We start from the raw sequence: 22,760 nt of genomic DNA on the forward strand, positions 1-22,760 counted from the left end.
GGGGGGGGGGGAGCCTGAACCCTTCCTCGGAGGATTATTGCCAGGTACGAGCTCTTGTTAAACCAATTTAAGCTCGACAACGTTTATGCCATTGTCTTCCTGCCAGGGTAGCCAGGAAAAACACCGTGCACCTGTGTTGGGCAACACACAAAAAGCTGCCGAATGCGTGTCAAGATGCAGGTTTGCACTTGCTTATGAAGTATCCAGGTACGAGCCAGTCTTCGCTGCCACGATCACCTAACGGGGTCCCAGCCACCTTAATCTGTTCCGCTCCTGTTGCCAGCAGCTGAAGTACGAAACCAGCATTTGCTCAGAGAACCTTGTGGCAAGCACGAAGGCTTTTCAATTACGTTAAGCTAACTTGATTTGGAAAGAAAGAATCACCCCCCTTTGAATCTACCCATCACGATGGGGCTAATGCCCGGTTTGGTGAAATGCTGTCAGCTGCACTCATCACCTCAAAATATGAGTGGCACATGTAAATATTACCTGAAGCTTTATGTTTGAAAATGGTTTTCAGAACCAAAAGATCACCCTGCTTAGAGGCCGAGTGTGATTGTAGCGCCGTTATTCAACTGACCCGGGCCTCCTGGAGGAGGCAGAAAACCACTGCCAAAGGCATTAAATCAGAAGAGAACAGTATCGGGCATTGAGAACTCCGCTGGTTCTGCAGCGCTATCCCGAGAAATGAGGGACTGTGATTTGTGCAGCCAATCTTCATCACTCTACGTAAAAGCAATGCAACTGTTAGAGACTTTCTGACCACAGTTTTCCAAGTCAGTCCTGTACTGCACATAGTGTTTTAACACAGCACCGGAGGAAGAGAATGGAATGCAACCTTGTTTAACAGTTACAAAAGAAACCACGCAGTTTGTATAAACAGTCCGATCACAGGAGCAGCAGAATTACTCAAGGACGTTTCAAACTGCGCTGCTGGTGAATCTGATCATGTGATTCCTACATCGCTCTATCCTCAAATTCCACTAAACACCAAGTCCGGTCCTTGTAACGGTACTCAGGTACTGAGGCTAAATACCAGAACAAGAAAACAGTATGACAAAATAAGACTGCCATGACACATGGAATGATGAAAGACTTACTCATTCTTGCCAACTACTTAATTGATTTGCTGAATTCCAAAGAAAATATTTAAGGGCTTCAGACAAGAAGAAAAGGGGGCACAGGAAGACTGTAAACAGATGTAAGGTCAGCTACCTCTGAAGAGGTGTTATTAGTGAAAACCTGCCAACAGGGTAAAGACAGAGACTTGTTTTCTTCGCAGTATTAAGACCCCAACACGCGTAACTTTCTTAAACACACTCCTTTCCAGCCAAGAAGTCTGAAGTCACAGTTTCTTTCAGCAACTTGCCAAGTCCCAGACTACTGGCACAGTTTAGCATTCTAAACCTGGACCGCTTCCTTGGGTAATACACAAAGGTACAGCTGGCCACACTACACCTGCAGCTGTGTTACGGTATTATGAAAAAATTCAAGTAAATGACAGAATAACGTATCTTGAAGAGGTGAAGTTTAGCTGAGTGCTAGGATGCTCACTGATTAATTACTTTAAGCTTCAAACTGCCACACTAGCAGTTATTCATACAAAAAGTAAAAAAAAAAAATATTCTACAGAGTGGTTTTTTGATTCTGAGTCTTCCCAGGAAACAGAAAAGTGTCTGCAATTTCTTCCCCTCCCAATTTCTCACTGTTAACCTGTGGATTTCTCTCCTTAAAAAAATAATTTGATATAAATTTAAAACGGTAAGATCTATTTGCTCTGATGCATTAAGTTTAGAAATCAGATTTGTATGCCGGAACATAATATAAAAACTGTATATGTCTATTATCTAACAAAGTGTGCAAAAAACATGACTTCATGTTGTTTTTTACTCCCCATAATAAACATGTAATATTTTTTCATCCAAAAAGTCTTCAAGCTATGTTTGAAAGAAAGAAAAATATTTTTCAGTTGATTGTGTTTGCATTCCAATATAAACTATTTCCACTGCTAACATGAAATTATAATAATGATGTTCCATACTTAAGAGAAAGTATAGAATATATCTGTGCTCATCCACAAGTTGCAAGACTTCTGTTTAATAAACACCAAGTACAGTATTTAAGATTTCCGTTATTTTCACATATACAGCAAATATTCAAGTCCATCTTATTTCCTTTATAAAAGCATCTTGATCCAATTTTAATAAAGATAGTATGCTTAAAAAAATTCAAAGATATAGTACATTTGTTTCTGTACATGTATGTGCAAGATCTCCTGACAAAAAGTAATAGGAATATGGAATCCTACAGCTTCACCATTTACACCTCATTTGGCGAACACAACTTTGTATCACATGATGTAAGTACCATCTTTGTAGTATTTCATGGATTCCAGTTGCTGAGTCATTGCAAGGACATCCTGAAATCCCGTACTAAGTCCGGACATGTGTTGAAAATAAGCTTCCTTCTCCACTTGGACCGTTAGGTTGTTTACGCCAGCGTCTTTCAGAATCGCTGTAACCTGAATAGAACAGTACGGTTAACTTTAGTATTGCACTTCGTATGCATCTCACAGTAATATTCTTGCTCTGAACTACTGTAGATCAAAAAAGTATCATCATAAACAATTCAATTTTCTGGAAAGCGAAGACTAGCTTCAGAGGGTAAGGCTCTGCAACTTCTGCATAAAGGGTAGTTCTCAGTGTCTTGCATAAGGAAATAAGTATCTTTTTAAGGAAAAGAAAAAAACAAGGCAGACAGATTAGTAAGCCAGTTATAAACCCACGATTAGCACCCAGATATCCCTACTGTTTACTGCCTGTTTTGCAGCATGAAATCCACCTCCTCCTCCTTTTCTCAGAGCAGATTGTAGTGCCACTTTCAACAGTGAGGAAAAAAAAACAGAGACTTTTTTTTTTGTTTTGGCAGATGTTTTAGCAAACAACTCTTTATGCAACTAATTCCAAGCTAGCAGGCAAGGGGAAGTACAGCATTAGAGACCAGCTCCGAGACATTAACTAATAGCTATAAAAATAATCACAAACAGCACCTTCAAACTTCAGTCTATGTCTGAAAAAGGGCTACAGTGTAAGAAATTAAGACATTAGGGTCTAAAAACCTTGCACCTTACCTGCTGTACAATTCTCTGTTCCATCACATCCGATACCACTTGCACATGTACTGTACCTGCCACAACACTTGCAGAGTGACACCAAAAATGAGGATCTCTGTAGGATATGACTCCCTCTATTTTTTGAATCTGTAAAGAAATTACATTAGCAACAATTAATTTGAGAATGCATTTTGAACTCGTGTATGTACATGGATATTGGTGGCAAGTATTTCACAGGGAAACGAAGCTGTATAGCAAAGCAGAGTTCCAGCTAAGCCGTGTACAGAAATATGTAGTATGGAAAGGTCACCTTGCTAATACTGTCAAAGACTAGAAGCTGAAAGTCAAACTAAATGAAAAACCCAGCAGAGTGCAATGCTAAATCGGATGAGAAAAAACTGATTTAGTGTACAGATCACAATAACATCAATGGACAGACCAACCAGAAAGCTGGCTGGGCATTTAACCACTTCCAGGGCATCTGTTACCTCACTATCCAGGATAAGCAGCTACTTAGTTATCATAGCTGGACTTCAATTCAGAGACATAGTATCTTCCCATAATTTACCATTTTTTGAAACGGATCTTTGTATTGGGTCTGGCTGGGATGGATTGAACTTTTTTCACAGCAGCTCACGTGGTGCCGTGTTTTGGATTTGTGCCTAAAAAGAGTTTTGATAACACACCGATGTTTTGGCTATTGCTGAACAGTGCTTGGGCATTGTCAAGGCTTTCTCTTCTTCCCACTCTGCCCCCGCTCCAGTGAGTAGGCTGGGGGTGGGCAAGAAGTGGGGAGGGGGCACAGCTGGGACAGCTGACCCGAGTGGGCCAGGGGGATATTGCATGCCATATAGTGCCATGCTCAGCAATAAAAACTGGGGTAGAGGAAGAAGGGGGTTTTCTCGCTTCCAACATGGCTGAGCATCAGTCTGCTTGTGGAAGGTGGTGCACTGCTGGCTTTTTTTCTCCCCCTCCTTCACCTGTTAAAACTGCCTTTACATTGCTCCCAGAGTTTTATTGCTTTTGCTCTTCCTGTTTTCCCCTCTGTGCAACTGGCAGTAGTGGTGGTAAAGGGGGAGCAAGTAAGTGGCTGTGTGGATGCCTGGCTGCTGGCTGCGGTCAACCTACAGCAAGCATATTGTTTTACTGTGATGTATTTTTTAAAATGCTTTTCCTGTTATCTTTTAATGAATTGCTCTTTGACTGTTTTCAAAAAGTACTTTGTTTTTCCTCAGTCTCCCAGAATTGCTTTCTGTCTTCCCTCATCAAAAAGTGAAACCCCACGTTGCACCTCGCTTTCCTTTCATTACACAAGTCTCTCCCAGTCAATTTCCATTTATTCTTTTCTTTTTCATGCAGACCAGAACACATCTCCCTCTCTACTAACTGACAGGACACCATCAGGATAGTCTTCCTTGCTGCTCCTAGTTGATGGCATTCTCAAAGAACATGTAACTAGTTCTTTGATGGAGAGGAGTTCTCCACACTGAGGTTTGCACTACATTTTTGGGCAGGAACTTCAAATGAGCCAACAGTGAAGACTAAGTACAGCCTCAAAGTAGATACCATACTGCAGCAGACAGGAAGAGAATGGACTAGAATGAAAAAGTATTTGGAAAAAACAGCTTTACTTTTGCCATCTCACCTACTGTGAACCAGCATGCCCTTCATGATATGGACAAGTAAGAAAACCTGCGATTACAGGCTCAAGATATAATCCTGTAGCCTGAACGGTACATATCAAGTTTAAAAAGGCCGCAAGCTTTTGGGAATTCCTATGTTACTTACTTAGTACCAAGTACCTTTCCCACAGTGTTACCATACTTGTCTGAAATCATAAGCTACCCATAAAAGCAAAAATCGGTACAATTTTTTTTAGTTGCAGAACAACTTTGATTTTTGAACAACTCCTAATCCTGTCACATGTCTGCAAAATAGATTTAAAACAACTTGGGACATGAAGTTGTCTAAGACAACGGAAGCCGTCAGGCTGAACTACCTGAGTTCAATAATTATTAAAAATAGTTATAGCTTGCATGTTTGTATATGAAAACATTTGGAATTGTAGTTCTGACCTTTTCTAAAGCAGCATGCAGGTCTTTCTCCTGTTCTGGAGGTATCCTCAACAAAAGCACTTGACAGGCATCTTTCAATAGCGGGATAACACTAAGAAAAATCAACGTAGCAATAAAAAGAGAGCAGAGCGGATCAGCTATGAGCCATCCAAATTGCTGAATAAATATCGTGGATACGATGACACCAACACTACCAAGAGTATCTGCTAACACATGCAGAAACACACCTGAAAACAAAACAATCTGAGTGATTAAGTTGAACAGTTCTGTTTAAAATGTACAAATATGTTCAATAGCGGAAACACAGTAGGGTTTATTAAATATAATAAACACCCCTCAAGCTAAACAGAGGCAACTATCTGCCTAACTGGGTGCAAAATTAAACAAAACATTTAGCTTTTATAATGTTTAATTACAAATCTATGTAAAAAAAAAATCATTTTTACTCTACAGTGCAACGATCTAGGCAGGCATTCACAGATTAAACCAAACGTGACTAGTCTTTAAATTGCTAGTGGGATTTGTACTATACAGCATAATCATTTAACTCCATATAGAGGGACTCATTGATCCTTAACAGAGGATAAACAGATCAGTGTAAATGCCTTGGCGTGCTAATGTGGACAGATTTTAATGTATCATTTGGTTTTTATATGCCAACTCTGCTCCTATTTTATAAGAAGATTGTCTATCTGCTACTGCTAGGAATAATCCTTTATACTGCTTTAATGGTGGGTAGCATTCTCAGCGTACACTCAAAGGGCACAGAAAAACAATCTCTAACCATTTGTAAGATTAGTGCTACTTAAGTGCCAGGATTTGAAAGAATACTGAAATAGTTAAGAGTACGGGCAGACTTCACAATAATGCCAGACAACAGAAGAGCCAACTGAATTAGGATGTAAAATAACCAACAGAATATGAGACTATTAGCTAAAAAGCTTATGCTCTGACAAGCTTACACAAAAACCTCATTCCTTTATAGGTTTTTTTATAAGCCAGGCAGTTGCTAAATACCTATCTTCTAACTACCAGGGAAAAAATCCTAAGAAGTAGCTATGCTGAAATTTTCTATATATTACCCTTCTCGGTTAGCTTCTGATTTTTAGAGTTGAAAAAGAAAGTTTCATCTTTACCACCTTATCTTTTGAATCACAAATAGAAGTGTATTCTAGATTGCTGGTCTGCATTTGTTCTTCTGCTTCCCATCCCTTCCCCCAGTGGTTTTACTACCAAGAAGCATGGTAATAGCTTTACAGATAGAGATCTTGTACTTTCATTTCCAGATGGAACTTAAAACCATGGACTTTAGGCTCTTTCAAAAAGGTTTACAATGACTGTTTATTAATGTTAATGAAGACTGTAGATTAATGCTTTTTATTGGTCCTTAGGTATTACCCACACCTAAGAAAGCCATACAAAGAAACATTTCAAGTCATGTTTCTTCAAGTTAAACTCATTAATGAAGAAACAGTTTGAGAAATTGACGTATACTACATTAAATGGCTGTCAGATCACTTCTGGAGATTTTAAGAATGATGCATAGTACGGCGTCTGATTCTGAAAATGTTCAAAGTCTGCTGGAAATCACATACGTCATTTACGATTCAACAACCTGTACTTGCCTCTCATGTTGGTATTCATGCCTCCTCCAGAAGACCCGTGGGAATGTCCATGACTGTGCCCATGGTCACTGTGGGAATGGCCGTGCCCATGGCTGTGGCTGTGCCCGTGGTGAGAATGGCTGTGATCGTGTGAGTGACAACCTCCCCGAGAAGCCCCATGGGAGTGCGCGTGGCTGAAGGCACAGATACCAACAAGGTTTACGATCAGCCCTCCAACAGAGACTGGCTGTGAGAGGGAGAAAAGTCTTTAACATCACTACATCTTCCCAGGTGTTCATTTTCTAGATCATGGTAATCAGAAACACTGTACACCTAATAAAGGAAAACTGTGGAAGCATTAACATCAACAGAAGGATTATTCTAATGTGGATTCTTCATCATATGCCTTTCAGTATACAAGCTGGTTTCAAAGGAATTTTCTTCCCCTCTCAAAAAAATCCAGTTCTCCGCACCTTTCCCAAAAAACACCCAATAACCACTACCAAAATGCAAAACCTAGTATCCACAAATCAGGACAAGATAGCAAATTTAGTTTTAAGAAGGGGTGATTGATATTATTTACTTTCAAAAAGAGATAAAGTGGTTTGAATACAAGCTTTGCTTTGTTTTCATTGACAAAAAAAAAATATTGTATCCAGGACACACACGCTCATCTAAAATTGTACTTAACTGAAGACAGCAACCACTGCTTTAGTAGTTGAGTTGTGCTTTTTATCTGTCTGGCTATTTTTCTACTCTTCTTTTGAAAAACCAGCAAAGCGTTAAGTGTAATTCCAGCTAATAAAGGAGTTAAGCAAGTCCTATTTGGGGGTTTTTATTAGACCTTTCCTTGGCTATGCAGACCGTGCTCATGTAGAGGGGTAACCCCTCCCACCCCAAGAAACAAAATCAGTAGTGAAAATGGAGCAAATATTGAAGATTAAAAAGAAAAAAATAAAAATCAGGCCTCAATTCCAGCCATGCACATTTCTAAATGTGCCTACATAAAAATCTTTCTCTTTGTTACTGAAGAGAGAAGGAAGGCACAAACTCCTGTGCGTGTGGGGGAGAGAAAACAAGTGAAGCTGGAAGTGTGATAAATTAAGGCTTGGATTTGCAGAATTCCATAATAAAAAAAATTTAGTTTGAAGAAAATTAACTATTGCATTTGAAAGAAGGGATGGAAGCTTGAAAATTTAAGTGGGGAGCCCCTGAAAAGTCTGTGGAATGTAGAGACACACAGGTGTAGTTAAGATTAGCTATGCACAACTTCATGATTGTTTATGCCACAGTAACACACTCAGCATCATGTTATGAATTCTGGCTGATTTTTTGAGGTTTCTCAGAGACTAATACAAAATCTTTTCTGTAATAATTGACATTGGTATACATAACAGCAGAACCAAGTTTAGCCTTGTACAGATTATTTCCTTAGTATCTTTTATTGTAGAAAGACCACCATCTAATAATTCTAGAGCTGTAACATCTTAGAAAAAAGTTCAATTTAACTGTCATAATTAAATTATATTCACCCCTATATATTTTTGTATTTTAAACCTAGATGTAGTTTGGATTTTAAAATTAGAATAAGTTAAAAAGTCAAGGCACAGTTTAGATCTCTTGAGTATGCAACTTTAGTCTCCTTAACTTTTTTAATTAACATGAACATAAGTGAACCATTAACTGCCAAACAACATTCAAACAGAATGACAAAACTTACAGTTAGCATATTTGTATCTATGTCTGGAGGATCCACCAATCTGGCCACCGATTCCATGAAGACAAAGAAAGCAATTACCATCAGAAAGAGGCCATTAATAAATCCAGAGAGAATTTCTACACGTCCATACCTGAAAACAAACATACGTACTTCTGAGAGCGAAGAACGGGTACTCTGAATAAATTTCAAAGTTATAATAAATAAAGCTGTACATTTAATATAGCTTTAAGATTGCTTTGGGTTTTCTTCCTCAATACCACAAAATCATGCCTTAATTTCTGCACTCCTTATTTCCGACCAAGAGGTAGCTAGTTTGCAACTGTCCAAACACTAATAGTATAAACCTATAATAATGTAAGTATTTTTTTATATATACTGCACATTCAGGGCTTTAAACTACTATGCAATTTAACCATACAAATTTTGATTATATCAGTGCGACTGAAATCTTCATATAAACACTGACTTTCAACATCTATTTTTGTTTCAGATACATGCATATATAGAGTGAGGCAATTTCTACATAATATTCACAGTGATAAAGTTTTATTTGTAGAGATAAATGAAAATTACATTTCAGACACTTTTTTGCTGGGGTAAGAGGGGAACAGCATGAACACAAATGGAACAGAAAAGAGACATAGCAAAAAACCCACAGAAACATGCACCATTAAACATTCCAAACACATCGTTATAGCAGGGCATTTTTAAAATGAGCAAGTAGAGTAATTTTCAGACAGTCCTTAAAGAAACTAATGTACATACCCATAGGAAAATATGCGAGTTGCTTTCCATCTTGTCATCAGAGCTGCAAAAAGCCCCATCACTAATGCAGAGCAATCAAAAAGCATGTGAAATCCATCAGAAATAAGACCAAGGCTATTGGTCCATACTCCATAAAAAAGCTCCACAAAAGTGAAAGCCTAAAATGAAAGAGAGAATGATTTTTTCCTCAAACATTAACTTATAATTTAATGTCTTGGTAGCTAGCAGGAAACTTTTCATAGGACACTTGATAGTTTTCAAAGCTACTGTTCAAAGTATTTCTAGATCATTTTCTCTCTCCTCCAGCGAAACAAAAGTGACACATTCCAAGTCTGTGAAGAGACTTTTTTGAACCTACCCTCCCAAAAGCCTTAGACCTAAGAAAATAACCCTCTGTAAGTTTTCATTTAGAATTTTAAACTAAAGTTGTGCAAAATTTTAAGCATTTTCTCATTAAACAATGTAACAACTCCGATCTATTATTAGTGTAGAAGCAACGCTGTCTATACTCTGTTCTGCAAAAATTTTCTTCACCAATTAGTTGACTGTTTAAATCTTGTGAATTAGTTTTGAGAAGGGTACACGAGGAAACATTTTTAATACATACATTTTCCCTGTATGAGTTACTGTTATTAATTGGTCTGCCTATAAACTTTCTTTCCCATCTTTCATATTCCATAATGGAATTCCTTAAAGTTATTACAGATACTTCAAGTTTCTCCCCCTATTTTCTTGCCAAAGAACGAAGAGAGATCTTTGCAAATGAGGTTCTACCAATATTGCTTACTGCATGATCTTTTCCTATTTGAGAAAGAGAGAAGCTAGAAATAAACCCAGCCTACTCCAAAATGACACTACTCAATCCCAAAAGTTACTATTTTGTTGTCCCCATCCTTGAAGGCCTTATTAGTTTCAGCTTACCTGCCGGTAACATGGAGGTACCTCAATCTTAAATGTACCATCACACAAGAATTTACTTACTGGTATAATAGTTACACATAGAACCAGTGCCACGCTGTGACAACAAATCGAAGTGACCTGCCACTTACTGTAAGATTAGCATAAGTATCTTCTATTTTAACATTCCATCTAATGAAACTACTCTATCAAGGGTCATTTTAAAAACAATCAATCATGGGAAACTTCTAAAGAGTAACTCTTCTTACTGTACTTTGTAGGTACTACCGTGATTTGGTTTGAAAAAAACCCATGCACTTACCAGATTTAGGCACAAGAAATAGAAGATCTGCCTAGAATCATACTCCTCAAGGATTTGTTTCAGTGACTCCTTAATAAACCGGGGTAACGACTGAGAGCTCTGCTGTAATGCGTCACCCATGAAGTTATAGAGAGGAGTGCCTTCAGGGGAATAGCCAATAAGGGTACCCTTCTGCCCTTTCCTGGAGGGGCAGGACAGGATATTGGCAGCTGCAAGGAAAGTATTGAAGTTTTTGTTGCTGTTTCTAAGCTTCACAGCTATTTTATAATGTGTTTTATCAGCAATCAAAGCTTACATGAAATTTGCAGGCAGCAAAGTGATTGCCAGCTTCATCTTGAGGTTTATCATTAGATTTCATTGCTGTGTAAGATTAGATCATCACTTCCACAACAGAACAGATCTATTACATGCTTTTTTTTGTAGACAGACAGTAAAAGAGCACAAAGTTACAGGCCCTCTTTATTCAAAAGAATCCATAAAAGCTGATCCAAAAGAATTCTGCACACATCCATTTTCTGATTCGCTTCCCAGTGACAGACAACAGATTTATTACAAGATAAATAAGAGTACGTACATAAAATGAAGAAGACAGCACTCACTACCACCCCTCCAGAAAGGACGTGCTCTGTGCTTTCATGGTGTGGTGGTTTGTTCATAGCTCGAAGCTGGTCTGTTATTGGATGTGTCCAAAAGTTGCCGAAAAGCAGTGCACTAATGAAAATAAGAAAGGATCCATATCGAGCACACGTGGAAGCTTCCATCTTAACAGAGCATATGGACTCCACGTAGAAATCCAGGATCACAACAAAAAAGATGACTGTTATGAAAGGCATGATGAGAGAAGACCAAGACTCTACTTTACTCTGCAACAAAAAATAATTTCAAACAGGATTGTTCACCATTAGATGTGATTGTATATATAGCATTAAATCTAGTTCACTTTCATTACAAATGTTTTCAGCAATCCATCAAAACACAAATATTTTTATACTTTTAATTTATCATATAAAACCAACATTCCAGCTATAGGAAGACACATATAGCTAATATGCACTACAGTACCTTATTTTAAATACTTTCATGTGTTTAAAAGCAATGCCATATGTGATGCCATGTTTGCAATGGTCTACTTTCCCTAAGCATGCAGGCATAACAAATATGTCTTTAAATTACAATAATCTACTCTGCAGGAATAAAAGAGCCCTGTATTTATACAGTCATTAATACTTGTGCAAAGTTAGTGTATGAATCCAAGATATAATATCTGAGCTAGAAAGATGAAATAAAGTTATCACACAAAAGAGGAAATTAAGGTATCATGCAGATATACATCAAAATATAGAGGAAAAATTTCAAACAGAGCTCACTAGAAAAATAAAGATGGCAACTTTGGTAATTTTAAAGATATTTTAAAGGAAAGATTTAAATTGCACTTCACAAGCTGAAGCATTACAAAAAATGATTTATTTTTATACTTGCTATCTTACCTCTGTTGTCAGAGAGAGAACAATGACCCACGGGCACAACAGAAGGACAGAAACAAGATGAGACAAAGCTTGAAGACGCTTGGCTCCACCTACATCTACAGATAGTTTTCGGGAAGCCATGTGAAAACCAACCTTACAGCACAATGCCAGTACCAGAAGCAGTACTCCTCCCTGGAAACATAGAGGGATCCCGTTAGCATTTCTTGAGCGCCAAATAACCTCAGTCTAAACAAAGTGACACTTACATGAAAAACGACTAATATGCTTTCCTTAACTTATCAACAAAAGCAAAAACCAGGATATTGCCTCTAATTGTTACTCTGGTTAAAAACAGTAATACAGCATACATGGTTATACCTCAGGACTATTCACAACAGCCTAATATGACCTGAAGTTTAAAGCTCTCAATAGCGTTAACTGGCATACAACTGCAGCGAATTGGTGGCAAACCGATTACTGGTCCCCGTGTACGAGGAAAAAGAAAAATCACACAAAACTGGGTTTCCCATTTTCCATTATTAAAAAAGTGTTGAAAGTATATGTAAACCCCAGAAGTGTCATGTCGCCTTGGCCTCTAATCCTTTCATAACCTTTTAATTCACTTACCTTTAATCGCACCATACCATATTTCTTCACAATATTTTCTTTCAAAATTGTTCTATAAATGAATCACAAGATACACACAGAGCATCCCATCTCCCTTAGATCACACTTGCTTTGCACACAGTTAACCAGTCTCTCTTAATGTTTGATTTATTTTTATATTAATACTTCCTCAGCTGCTCCATGTATTTTTTTTTTCCTGTTTTAGTCCTCAGTGCAGCCACTTTAGCAACAAGACTAAGCTAACAGAACAACTCAATCAGCCAGGTCAATCCCATATAGTAAGATTTTGACACTTGGTTATTCATGCCACCAATTATAACGGGACTATACTACCAAGAAGTATCAGAATCAGTGTCTTCAAATACAAGCGTCTAATGTAAAGACAAGACTGGGGAAAGGTAACGAAGCAGCCACGAAACACAAACCCCAAAGATGAGCAAGAAACGTATTGTATGCAAAGCATTATGAACATCCAGAACACTGATGACATGGAGTACTTTATGATAATTTTAATGAGACTTTTTAGGTTATGCATTACAGCGAAGTCCTTATCAGCTATACAAGTTGAATATTGTATGGTTTGGCTTGCAGTATTGAAGCTGCTTGTACTCAACCAAGATGTAAAAATTACAGTGCTATTTCAGTTCCAATATGGGGTGGGGATGTTGAACTTTTTCATTTTGATTTAGGCTTGGATTAGGTCTGAGCTGGTGAAATTCTTACCTACAAAACTTAGATAAATATTAACCTACTAAAATACAAGTTCTTTACCTTGTGATCTGCAACACCCAGGAAAGCAATGATTGTATACAGAACATGGGTAAGAGCACTGTCATGATGCCCCTCAGCTAAATAAAAAAAAAAATTAAGGAAGAGTTTCATTTGATGGTGTTTTTTTTTAAAAATCAAAGAACAGGTAGATGTAGCAGAAGACCATGGGAAAGCAGAAGTAAGCAAACTGAGCTTTAAGGTTTGTCAGATCCTTAAAATTCAGGAAAGATGAAAATATTTCCACAGAAAATAGTTAAAAATATTTCGGGGGGGAAAAAAAGAGTATTTTAAAACATGAGAACATAGTCACTGTTAAATACTGCACGGTAGTCATGATACAGGATTTATGTTAATTTTGGCAACCAGACTTCAAAAAATATACTCAACAGCATTAAAAATTAGATTGATTTTCACTAAAAGCACTAAAACAGTGAGGTGTCTAAAATATGATCTATAGCTTTGCAGTTTCTAAATACTTAAACCTTAGAAAACAAAGAGTTATTGACAGGCAGAATCCAGCAAAGATTAAAATAATGATAGCTTTTGGGAAAAACTACTAGAGGGCACTTTAACAATGAATTTGCTCACTGAAAACTCAGTGAATTAATTGATGCTAATCCTGAATATACCATTTGCAGCTGTAATTCCATGTTTTCATCCTTCTTTGGGAAAGTTTACTTTCACCTTGTTTGTTTTTACCGCCCATTGTTAGACGTATCACTTTTTGACAGTACACTATACTATGGTAAGATGACCTATTGAAAACTTACTTCAGAATCACTTCCAATTAACTCAGTGGCTTTGAAAGCATGTTAGCTAGCCTCCATTTGCAGTTTAAAGTCCATTGTTGTTGGAGCTACTGCAGGCTATTTCACACCACTTTTCAGCTTAGCAGATGAACTGAGGTTACCACATTTGCAAGCACAAAACAATCTTTCTGGATTTACCAAAAAGACTGCCAGCCAGGCTGTCAACCATTTACTGCACACACTTAGGCTACAGCCATTATGAATTTCTAAAAAAATATGAGAGCTGATCAAAAAAGCTTCTAGCAATCTTAAGTGGTCTGATATGTGCAAATGGGCAGGGAGCCTTTAACTACAACTTAAAATCTATAGCTGCGTTCTAAGTTATCAACAAAGTAAGTAATGCCATTCATTCAGCCGTAAATATCCATATTTAGATGTAAAAATAAAATCTTATGCTATAATATTCTTGAAAGGTAAGATTCCTATTAAAAAAATGCAAGCATATTTAATTCAGCGCATTCAACGTCACATTCTCTCTGCTCCAGTAATAACAGGCACTTGTCCTTACACATAGCAAGAAAGGATACGATGTTCTGCTATTTTAGCCATAAGGTCATCATTATCAAAAAGTAGTAAGCAGATGACAGCTATGATGAAAAATGCAGCACCTCTTGTCTGTAAAAAAACAGAACAAAAAACCCCAAATATTTTTATAATATTGTCTAACAGATTAATATAAAAAAATCCAGAAAATCAGCTCCCTCCCGCCTCCCTGATCAATGTAAGCACATTTTAGTTCGGTAAGAAAAATATCAGGAAAAGACCCATTTTTAAAAAAAAGTGACCTTGACAATATAATTTTATATTTATTCCATTTTTCAGATTTACTAGATAACTCAGGGCAAATCACCACTGTAACAAGCCAGAAGCCTGCATCTTACAAACTTCAAGTGTGATTGCTTCCTTCTTCATGGTGTGTTTCTGCCTGCCAGAATGCAGTGCCACTTAAACCTAATGATTTAGTATTTTGTAGCATCAAGAAGCTATAAACAAGATCTAGTGGACAAATTGTAGTATTTTGTCTTATGGGAGGTAAAGACTAGAGCACTGTGCAAAGGCTCTGAGAAAGCAGAGCTCTGCAGTGTTTTTGTGAGGAAGGGACAGAGGTAACTATGAAATCCCAGCTCCCAGAGCTTTCACCACCCTGACCTTTAAAACACTGCAATTTTGGTATTCATCATCTTGGCAAAACACAGCTCTACAGCTACAAACTACTATTACAATTAATCTTCTGAAGCCAAATACAGCTATCACATTCTTGTTTCGGAAAGTCAGCTGAATTCTCTTTGCCACAGTTCACTTCATAAAGCTGAAACATTCGGAGGACAGGGTTATTGCTCCCTTGCTTCTGCTGCCTTAGACGTGCAGCTTTGACTGCCAAGTGTGGCCCACTAAGATACAGATTGACAAAGAACCTCTCTGAAGCTCTACATTTACCCTTTGGGTGGATGGCTGGAGAAAAAAAATTGTCTTCTAGGTGAAGAGCTTCATGCTGGATGCCCTAAGCATCTCAATTTGACAGGCGTGGGGGTAGAGTGTCAGAGCAGATGATTGTGCTATTCACTTTAAGGCCAGCCTAAAAGTGATCAGGGGACTCCAGCAGCAGTTATGAGACAGAATTCAAAACTCTCAGCCTGAGGCAGCACCAAAGCCAGACTTTCTCTTACACAGCAAGTACTCTAGCCTCAGGTATATAACATCATAAAGTATCTTCCTCCAACTACCGCTGTTTTTTAGGGAAAGTGGCCAAGACTGCTAGGTGCTAGGATAAGCTCATTCCATTTAGAACACCTTGCAAAATTCCATGTAATGGGACTAAGACAAAGGACATTTCAAGTATAGATCTCTGATTAAGTGAAAGACTGGGCTCAAGTATTCAGCACATATAGGCTCATGCAGACATTGAAGTACTTAGAGAACTTTTTGGCAGAAAAAACGGAGTATGTGAAAAGCCACAGACATTGAAGAGGCTAAACAAGGATCTGGAGACTGTGTTGCTGGACTTCCATGCCTAAAGGCCAGGACCACTACATGCACATATGTCCTTTAGTCAGTTTGAACCCAAAATCCCATTACAAAGAATGCTGCAGTGAAAAAAAAAAAAATTCTCAGGATTCCTTTCTGCCTACAAACAGAAAAGCATCTCAGATGTCTGCTTTGGATCTCCAACAGCTTCACCCACTGTTTCTCTCTTAACGTCATATTTATTATTTCAAGTACTACATCTTATCATTTCACTATTAATTAAAATTAAAAAAGCACGTTACTATGAACATAGGTCTGAAACAGTGTTTGTTCCGGCTAAAGAAGTACTTGAATTTATGTCATTCAGTATTTTTTACATGTGGTAAAATAGATTTTTAAATACCTTTGCTGGTCCTCCACCTGAGCTTGTGAACAAGACACTAAGGAGTGATAGCACAACCACATCACTGTGCTCAAACAGCAACAACGTCCTATAAAAAAGTGAAATAAACACGTCCGCTTACAAGGAGTTTACTTTACCAGCTTGATATATATTATTTCAGCTAAAATTCAATGACACAGCAGTCAAAGATTTATGCTGTGATTTCAACAGCAAGTTTAAACAATTCAAAAGGATAAATGCAGATCTATTTGCCTTCACCAGCAATAGATCTAGCAGCAGATAGCTAGACAAATCATAAAACAACTTCCTAACTCAAAGAACAGATTAAAATTATTCATTTATAGACTACTTTAAATTGTACTTTATTCTACTAACACAAGATACTAACTTGCTCAAGATGGAATTATTATTCCCATTACAATACCTCTTCTAAATGAAAGTTTCTGGCTCCCAGAAAAAAGAGGTCCTGTTCTGTGGTATTACATCCTGTTTATTGAGGTGTTGATAGTCTAGTAGTTTATGCAACCTTAGAACCTCTTAATAGCTGAAGATAATAACTTTTAACTTGCACACTATCTCCTTCAGATAGCAAAGGTTGACTAACAAGCTACATTGACAGCTTTCCAGAGCAGAACATGAATCTTTCCAGAGCAGAACCTGATCTCCTTCTATGACCAGGTGACCCGCCTAGTGGATAAGGGAAAGGCTGTGGATGTGGTCTACCTGGACTTCAGTAAGGCCTTTGACACCGTCTCCCACAGCATTCTCCTGGAGAAGCTGGCGGCTCACGGCTTAGACAGGTGTACTCTGCACTGGGTCAAAAACTGGCTGGACGGCCGGGCCCAGAGAGTTGTGGTGAATGGCGTTCAATCCAGTTGGCGGCCGGTCACGAGCGGTGTTCCCCAGGGCTCAGTTTTGGGGCCGGTCTTGTTCAATATCTTTATCAATGATCTGGATGAGGGGATCGAGTGCACCCTCACTAAGTTTGCAGACGACACCAAGTTGGGCGGCAGTGTTGATCTGCTCGAGGGTAGGAAGGCTCTGCAGAGGGACCTGGACAGGCTGGATCGATGGGCCAAGGCCAACTGTATGAGATTCAACAAGGCCAAGTGCCGGGTCCTGCACTTCGGCCACAACAACCCCATGCAGCGCTACAGGCTTGGGGAAGAGTGGCTGGAAAGCTGCCTGGCGGAAAAGGACCTGGGGGTGCTGGTCGACAGCCGGCTGAACATGAGCCGGCAGTGTGCCCAGGCGGCCAAGAAGGCCAATGGCATCCTGGCCTGTATCAGAACTAGTGTGGCCAGCAGGAGTAGGGAAGTGATCGTGCCCCTGTACTCGGCACTGGTGAGACCGCACCTCGAATACTGTGTTCAGTTTTGGGCCCCTCACTACAAGAAGGATGTTGAGATGTTGGAACGTGTCCAGAGAAGGGCAACGAGGCTGGTGAGGGGGCTGGAGAACAAGTCTTATGAGGAGCGGCTGAGGGAGCTGGGGTTGTTTAGCCTGGAGAAAAGGAGGCTGAGGGGAGACCTTATCGCTCTCTACAACTACCTGAAAGGAGGTTGTAGCGAGGTGGGTGTCGGTCTCTTCTCCCAAGTAACTGGCGAAAGGATGAGAGGAAATGGCCTCAAGTTGCGCCAGGGGAGATTTAGATTTGAGGTAAGGAAAAATTTCTTTACTGAAAGAGTAGTTAAACATTGGAACAGGCTGCCCAGGGAAGTGGTTGAGTCACCATCCCTGGAAGTATTTAAAAGACGGGTAGATGAGGCGCTTAGGGACATGGTTTAGTGGGCATGGTGTTGTTGGGTTGATGGTTGGACTCGATGATCTTGGAGGTCTCTTCCAACCTTAATGATTCTATGATTCTATGAAAGTAATAAACTCTGTCAAGTTTACCAAATGCTTCTGCCATTCTCCGCACAGCAATACAACCTGCTAGGGCCCATGTTACTGGTTCTGTTTGGGAAGACTGACAGCATCCAGAAAGGCATTAGTATTTCTTAAAGAAATCCTATTATTCTCAGGTATGCCTTCTCCTGTGTAGAGGATAAAACTTCAACTTCATAAAATGTATCATTTAAGGCTTTACCTTAATGAAAGATGGTTTCTAACACATTAACATTCATTTTTGGAAGTCTAACGTTATTCTTTTATAGCTACTCAGTACTGCTAACAAACAGCACAAGTGATTTTACTCAGAGTATATGCATTAATGCCACCCAATTCCAATACAGCACAGGCATATCACCAGTTAAAGCACTGCCCTGCAACAAATGCAGAAATTGTTTCTAGTCACCTGGCACAGGAATACAAGCTGCTATCACTAGCTGTCAAGCCATGGACTTCAAACAGTTACATAAACAATTGGGGTTACATAAATGAGACTAAGGAAACAATGAAACCTACAGTCAGTAAAACAGTCAGTGATCTTGTTGTATCACTCACATCAATAGTTTAAGCACTATCAAGAACTTCACTGGCAACTTGTTAAAGAATGAATGAAGAAAATCACAAATTCTACAGAAAACTATACGTAGTTTTTCCCAAGCACAACAGAGTTCACAGGAAGAAGCGTAAAGATTCATTTAAAATTTCAAAAAAATAAAGCCAGAAGCTGGCATCGTAGGCTGATGGACAGAAAACAAAAAACAAAGGAGCAAGGCATGGGTAAATCACAAAAATTAGCTTAAAAAGAGAAAACATTCTGTACAGTAAATATATATTTACCTTAGTGGTCCACAAAGAGTAAGGCCAAAAAACCACAAGAGTGAAATGATACATCCCACAACAGCATGCTTAAAAATTTTGATCCACTACAAAAGAAAGGTATTTCATTATCATTTTCTCCACAGTTCCAAAACAAACACCCCATTATTAGCATTCATTTAGCACAGTAGCTGTAGAAATAAAGGGGAAAACATATGCTCTGCAAGTTCTGCAAAATTTAGAGTATGATCACCTTCTTACCTACTTTGCCAGGCAACTAAGGTTTGTTTGGACATATTATGAACCAGAATGAATTACTTCTTTTCTACTACAGTACTAAATTCTATAGTATAGTCTGAGATCTCTAACAAAAAGCCTGAAAAAAATCAAGTCCATTTTCCTGTCAGAGATGCTGTTTATTTTGTAATCTATTGTATATATCTGATAAACATATATAGAACTAGATAAAACATACAAAATAAAGTAAGACCTTAAGTCTACAAATATTTATGCACGTGTTAAATTCTTTCTTCAGGAAGCAGGTTATAATTCAGCTATTCAATACATTATTAACTTTAAAGGCAAGCTTTTGAAGAAAAGTAATTCATTTGGGAAATATATTAAACAAGACAAAGTGCCTATGACAAACATCACACTTCAAAATCCAGAATTTTAAAATTTTTAGCAACAGTGAAACCATAAATGGACAGATTTTTCTGAACACAAAGATGCAATTTATTCCTGTTCATGCTTTAAAATTCCACCATACGTGTCTAATCATGAAAGCAGTTGACATTTGGAACACTTCTGAGGCTATCCTTCAGATTTTCTCTACTTAGCACATACACCGGTAACACTGTGCATGGATCAAGTTTTTGTGCACACAATTACATAAAACCAAGATGAATATGGAGCAGGTGAAGAAAATTTATTTCTTACAAAACAGCAGTTCCAATTTGGCCCTACTCTAACTTTTCGGGATACTGGGAACTCAACACAGGCTGAAGAGCAGTTAAACTAGCCCCTCATCACAACGCACCATGCAGAAAGCACTCTTTTGGCATGGGGGACATGACTGGAGCACTTCGACATTCTGGCAGTCCAGAAATTGCCTTTCTAAAATATCAAAGTCAGCTAAATAGACTAAGCTCTTTTTGAAAATCCAATCCTCAAAATACATGCTTGGAGACAAGAACCAATCTTTTCACAATACCCTAAAACGGACCTGACAAAAGCTAAAAATGCTGATTGATTTTTACAGCACACTATGACACAAAGTTAGTTACACACTTCTGGAAATTGCAACCACATCTTCCAAGTGGAGTAACCTTTGCTCTACTTTCATTTTTGGCAAGAGCCATGCTGTCAAGAATATCTACAAAGATGTGAATCACTATTACATATGCCAACTCACCTGACGCTTGGTTACCACTTTTCCAGAAGAAAATGGTTTTTGAAACAAAACCATAAAAAATGCAGACCTGTTAAAAGGAGAAAGTTTTCTCTGTTAGTGTATTAGCAGTCAGCTTTTTATTCAAACCAGCTCTAAATAACTAGGTCTCTCATATCAGGCTCAGTTTACAAAACAGCTTCCTCTAAATTTTTCATGAAAAGGCCACACTGACCGCACTCACTGGTTTTATTTTCCCTGCTGCATTACATGTGTCAGATACCAGTACAAAGGTGATGACAAGTGAACTTCAGTTCTAAATGCGAGTTCTTCGGAGAATGGCTAATGAGAAGTCTACGTGTGATTTACAAAAATCAAAATAACTGGTCTCTGAAGTTTTGAGGAGAAATAATACTGTTTTTTATTAGCAAGATACATACACCCAAAGGCTTATTCACATATGGAATGCCAAATAGAGTCTTGTTAGAAATGGTAAGAAACACCACGCATCTTCCTCAACCAGGATCAAGAGTAAGCGATGGGGAAAAAAAGAGTATGGTGCTTGGGAACATGCAAGTGAGAGGCCCAGAAATGTAAACAAATTTGAAATAAAAGGAAAAAAATGAGGTTCCAAATGTTTCAACTCTGCCAAGTTTATTACAGAAATGCTCTTCCACATTGTATCAGGTAAACAAGAAGCAGGATTGCGTCTGCAAAGGTTGTTTCTGTATATTTGCTACACTTTAGCTCTCAATCAGTTGAAGCTCACAAGAACCACAGGAATATAAATTGTAAGGAAGAAAACTTGTCTTCTACACCCTTCTTAAGAGAATATGGACATGCCTGAGTTTCCTATGATCAGTACCGTCCTAGTATGATTAATTTTGGAGTAGCAAAACCATTGAAGTTTCTCAAGAGTAGAGAGGCCTTACAGAGAGACCTGGATAGACTAGAGAGCTGGGCAATCACCAGTCATGTGAAATTTAACAAGAGCAAGTGCCAGATTCTCCACCTGGGACAGGGTAATCCTGGTTATTCGTACAAATTGGGGGACGAAAGGCTGGAGGGCAGCCCCATGGAAAGAGATCTGGGGGTTTGGGTTGATGGCAAGTTGAGTATGAGTCAACGGCATGCCCTGGCAGCCAAAAGGGCCAACCATGTCCTGGGGTGCATCAAGCACAGCATCGCTAGCCGGTCAAGGGAGGTGATTGCCCCAGTCTACACTGCACGGGTGCAGCCCCACCTCGTGTACTGTGTGCAGTTTTGGGCACCTCAATATAAGAAGGACATCAAACTGTTAGAGTGTGTCCAGAGGAGGGCGACCAAGGTGGTGAAAGGTCTTGAGGGCAAGACTTAGGAGGAGCAGCTGAGGTCACTTGGTTTGCTCAGCTTGGAGAAGAGAAGGCTGAGGGGTGACCTATTCACAGCCTACAACTTCCTCAAGGGGGGCAGCAGAGGGGGCAGTGCTGATCTCCTCTCTCTGGTGACCAGTGATAGGACACGAGGACATGGACTGAAGCTGTGTCAGGGGCAGTTCAGGCTGGGCATTAAGAAAAGGTTCTTCACGGAGAGGGTGGTCAGTCACTGGGACAGGGTTCCCAGGGAAATGGTCACAGCTCCAAGCCTGTCAGAGTTCAAGGAGCGTCTGGACAACGCTCTGAGTCATGTTTAGTTTTAGGTAGTCCTGTGAGGAGCAGGGAGTTAGACTTGATGGTCCTTACGAGTGCCTTCCAACTTGAGATGTTCTACGATTCTGAAATTATAGTGAGCAGAGATATGAAGAAAAAACACTGCTATGAACAGAGTATTTCCTGGATCCACTGCTATGCCTTCTCCTCCTCGAGTAATCTATAATAACATAATGCAAGGTATAAGCTTGATGCTACAAAGAACAGTGTAGACAAAGCGTGCTGTAACGGTGGCGGACAAGGCTTCACCCCCTGCACACTCACCCCAGCTGCACTATGAAGATAAACTGCACGAGGTGGACCGCTTTCAGAAGGTCGTAGGATTCAAACAGCCCCACGGCTTTCAAAAACTTGGTGAAGCACAGCAGCACGATGTACCGAGTCAGCCTGCAAAAGGAGAGAGGGCAGCCTGCACTTGCAACCACGCACACGCCGCCGCC

The 22,760-nt window shown here is 39.1% G+C and overlaps 1 protein-coding gene across 1 annotated transcript in view; it reads right to left on the reverse strand.

The window, feature by feature from the left end:
• Positions 1 to 2,070: 2,070 nt before the first annotated feature.
• SLC30A5 (solute carrier family 30 (zinc transporter), member 5) overlaps positions 2,071 to 22,760 on the reverse strand; it is a 21,521-nt gene continuing 831 nt past the window's right edge. The window contains exons 2-16 of the mRNA XM_009327330.1: positions 22,585 to 22,707; positions 20,657 to 20,723; positions 19,264 to 19,349; positions 16,537 to 16,624; positions 14,696 to 14,783; positions 13,360 to 13,436; positions 11,983 to 12,153; positions 11,070 to 11,358; positions 10,496 to 10,704; positions 9,277 to 9,434; positions 8,512 to 8,641; positions 6,813 to 7,038; positions 5,188 to 5,414; positions 3,131 to 3,259; positions 2,071 to 2,521 (exon numbers count right to left, since the gene is read on the reverse strand). Of these exons, the coding sequence (XP_009325605.1) occupies positions 2,351 to 2,521; positions 3,131 to 3,259; positions 5,188 to 5,414; positions 6,813 to 7,038; positions 8,512 to 8,641; positions 9,277 to 9,434; positions 10,496 to 10,704; positions 11,070 to 11,358; positions 11,983 to 12,153; positions 13,360 to 13,436; positions 14,696 to 14,783; positions 16,537 to 16,624; positions 19,264 to 19,349; positions 20,657 to 20,723; positions 22,585 to 22,707 (2,239 nt within the window). The 3' untranslated portion in view covers positions 2,071 to 2,350. The remainder of the gene's footprint in view (positions 2,522 to 3,130; positions 3,260 to 5,187; positions 5,415 to 6,812; positions 7,039 to 8,511; positions 8,642 to 9,276; positions 9,435 to 10,495; positions 10,705 to 11,069; positions 11,359 to 11,982; positions 12,154 to 13,359; positions 13,437 to 14,695; positions 14,784 to 16,536; positions 16,625 to 19,263; positions 19,350 to 20,656; positions 20,724 to 22,584; positions 22,708 to 22,760) is intronic.

Source organism: Pygoscelis adeliae, unplaced genomic scaffold, assembly GCF_000699105.1.
Source record: "Pygoscelis adeliae isolate BGI_AS28 unplaced genomic scaffold, ASM69910v1 Scaffold26, whole genome shotgun sequence".
Classification (NCBI taxonomy): domain Eukaryota; kingdom Metazoa; phylum Chordata; class Aves; order Sphenisciformes; family Spheniscidae; genus Pygoscelis; species Pygoscelis adeliae.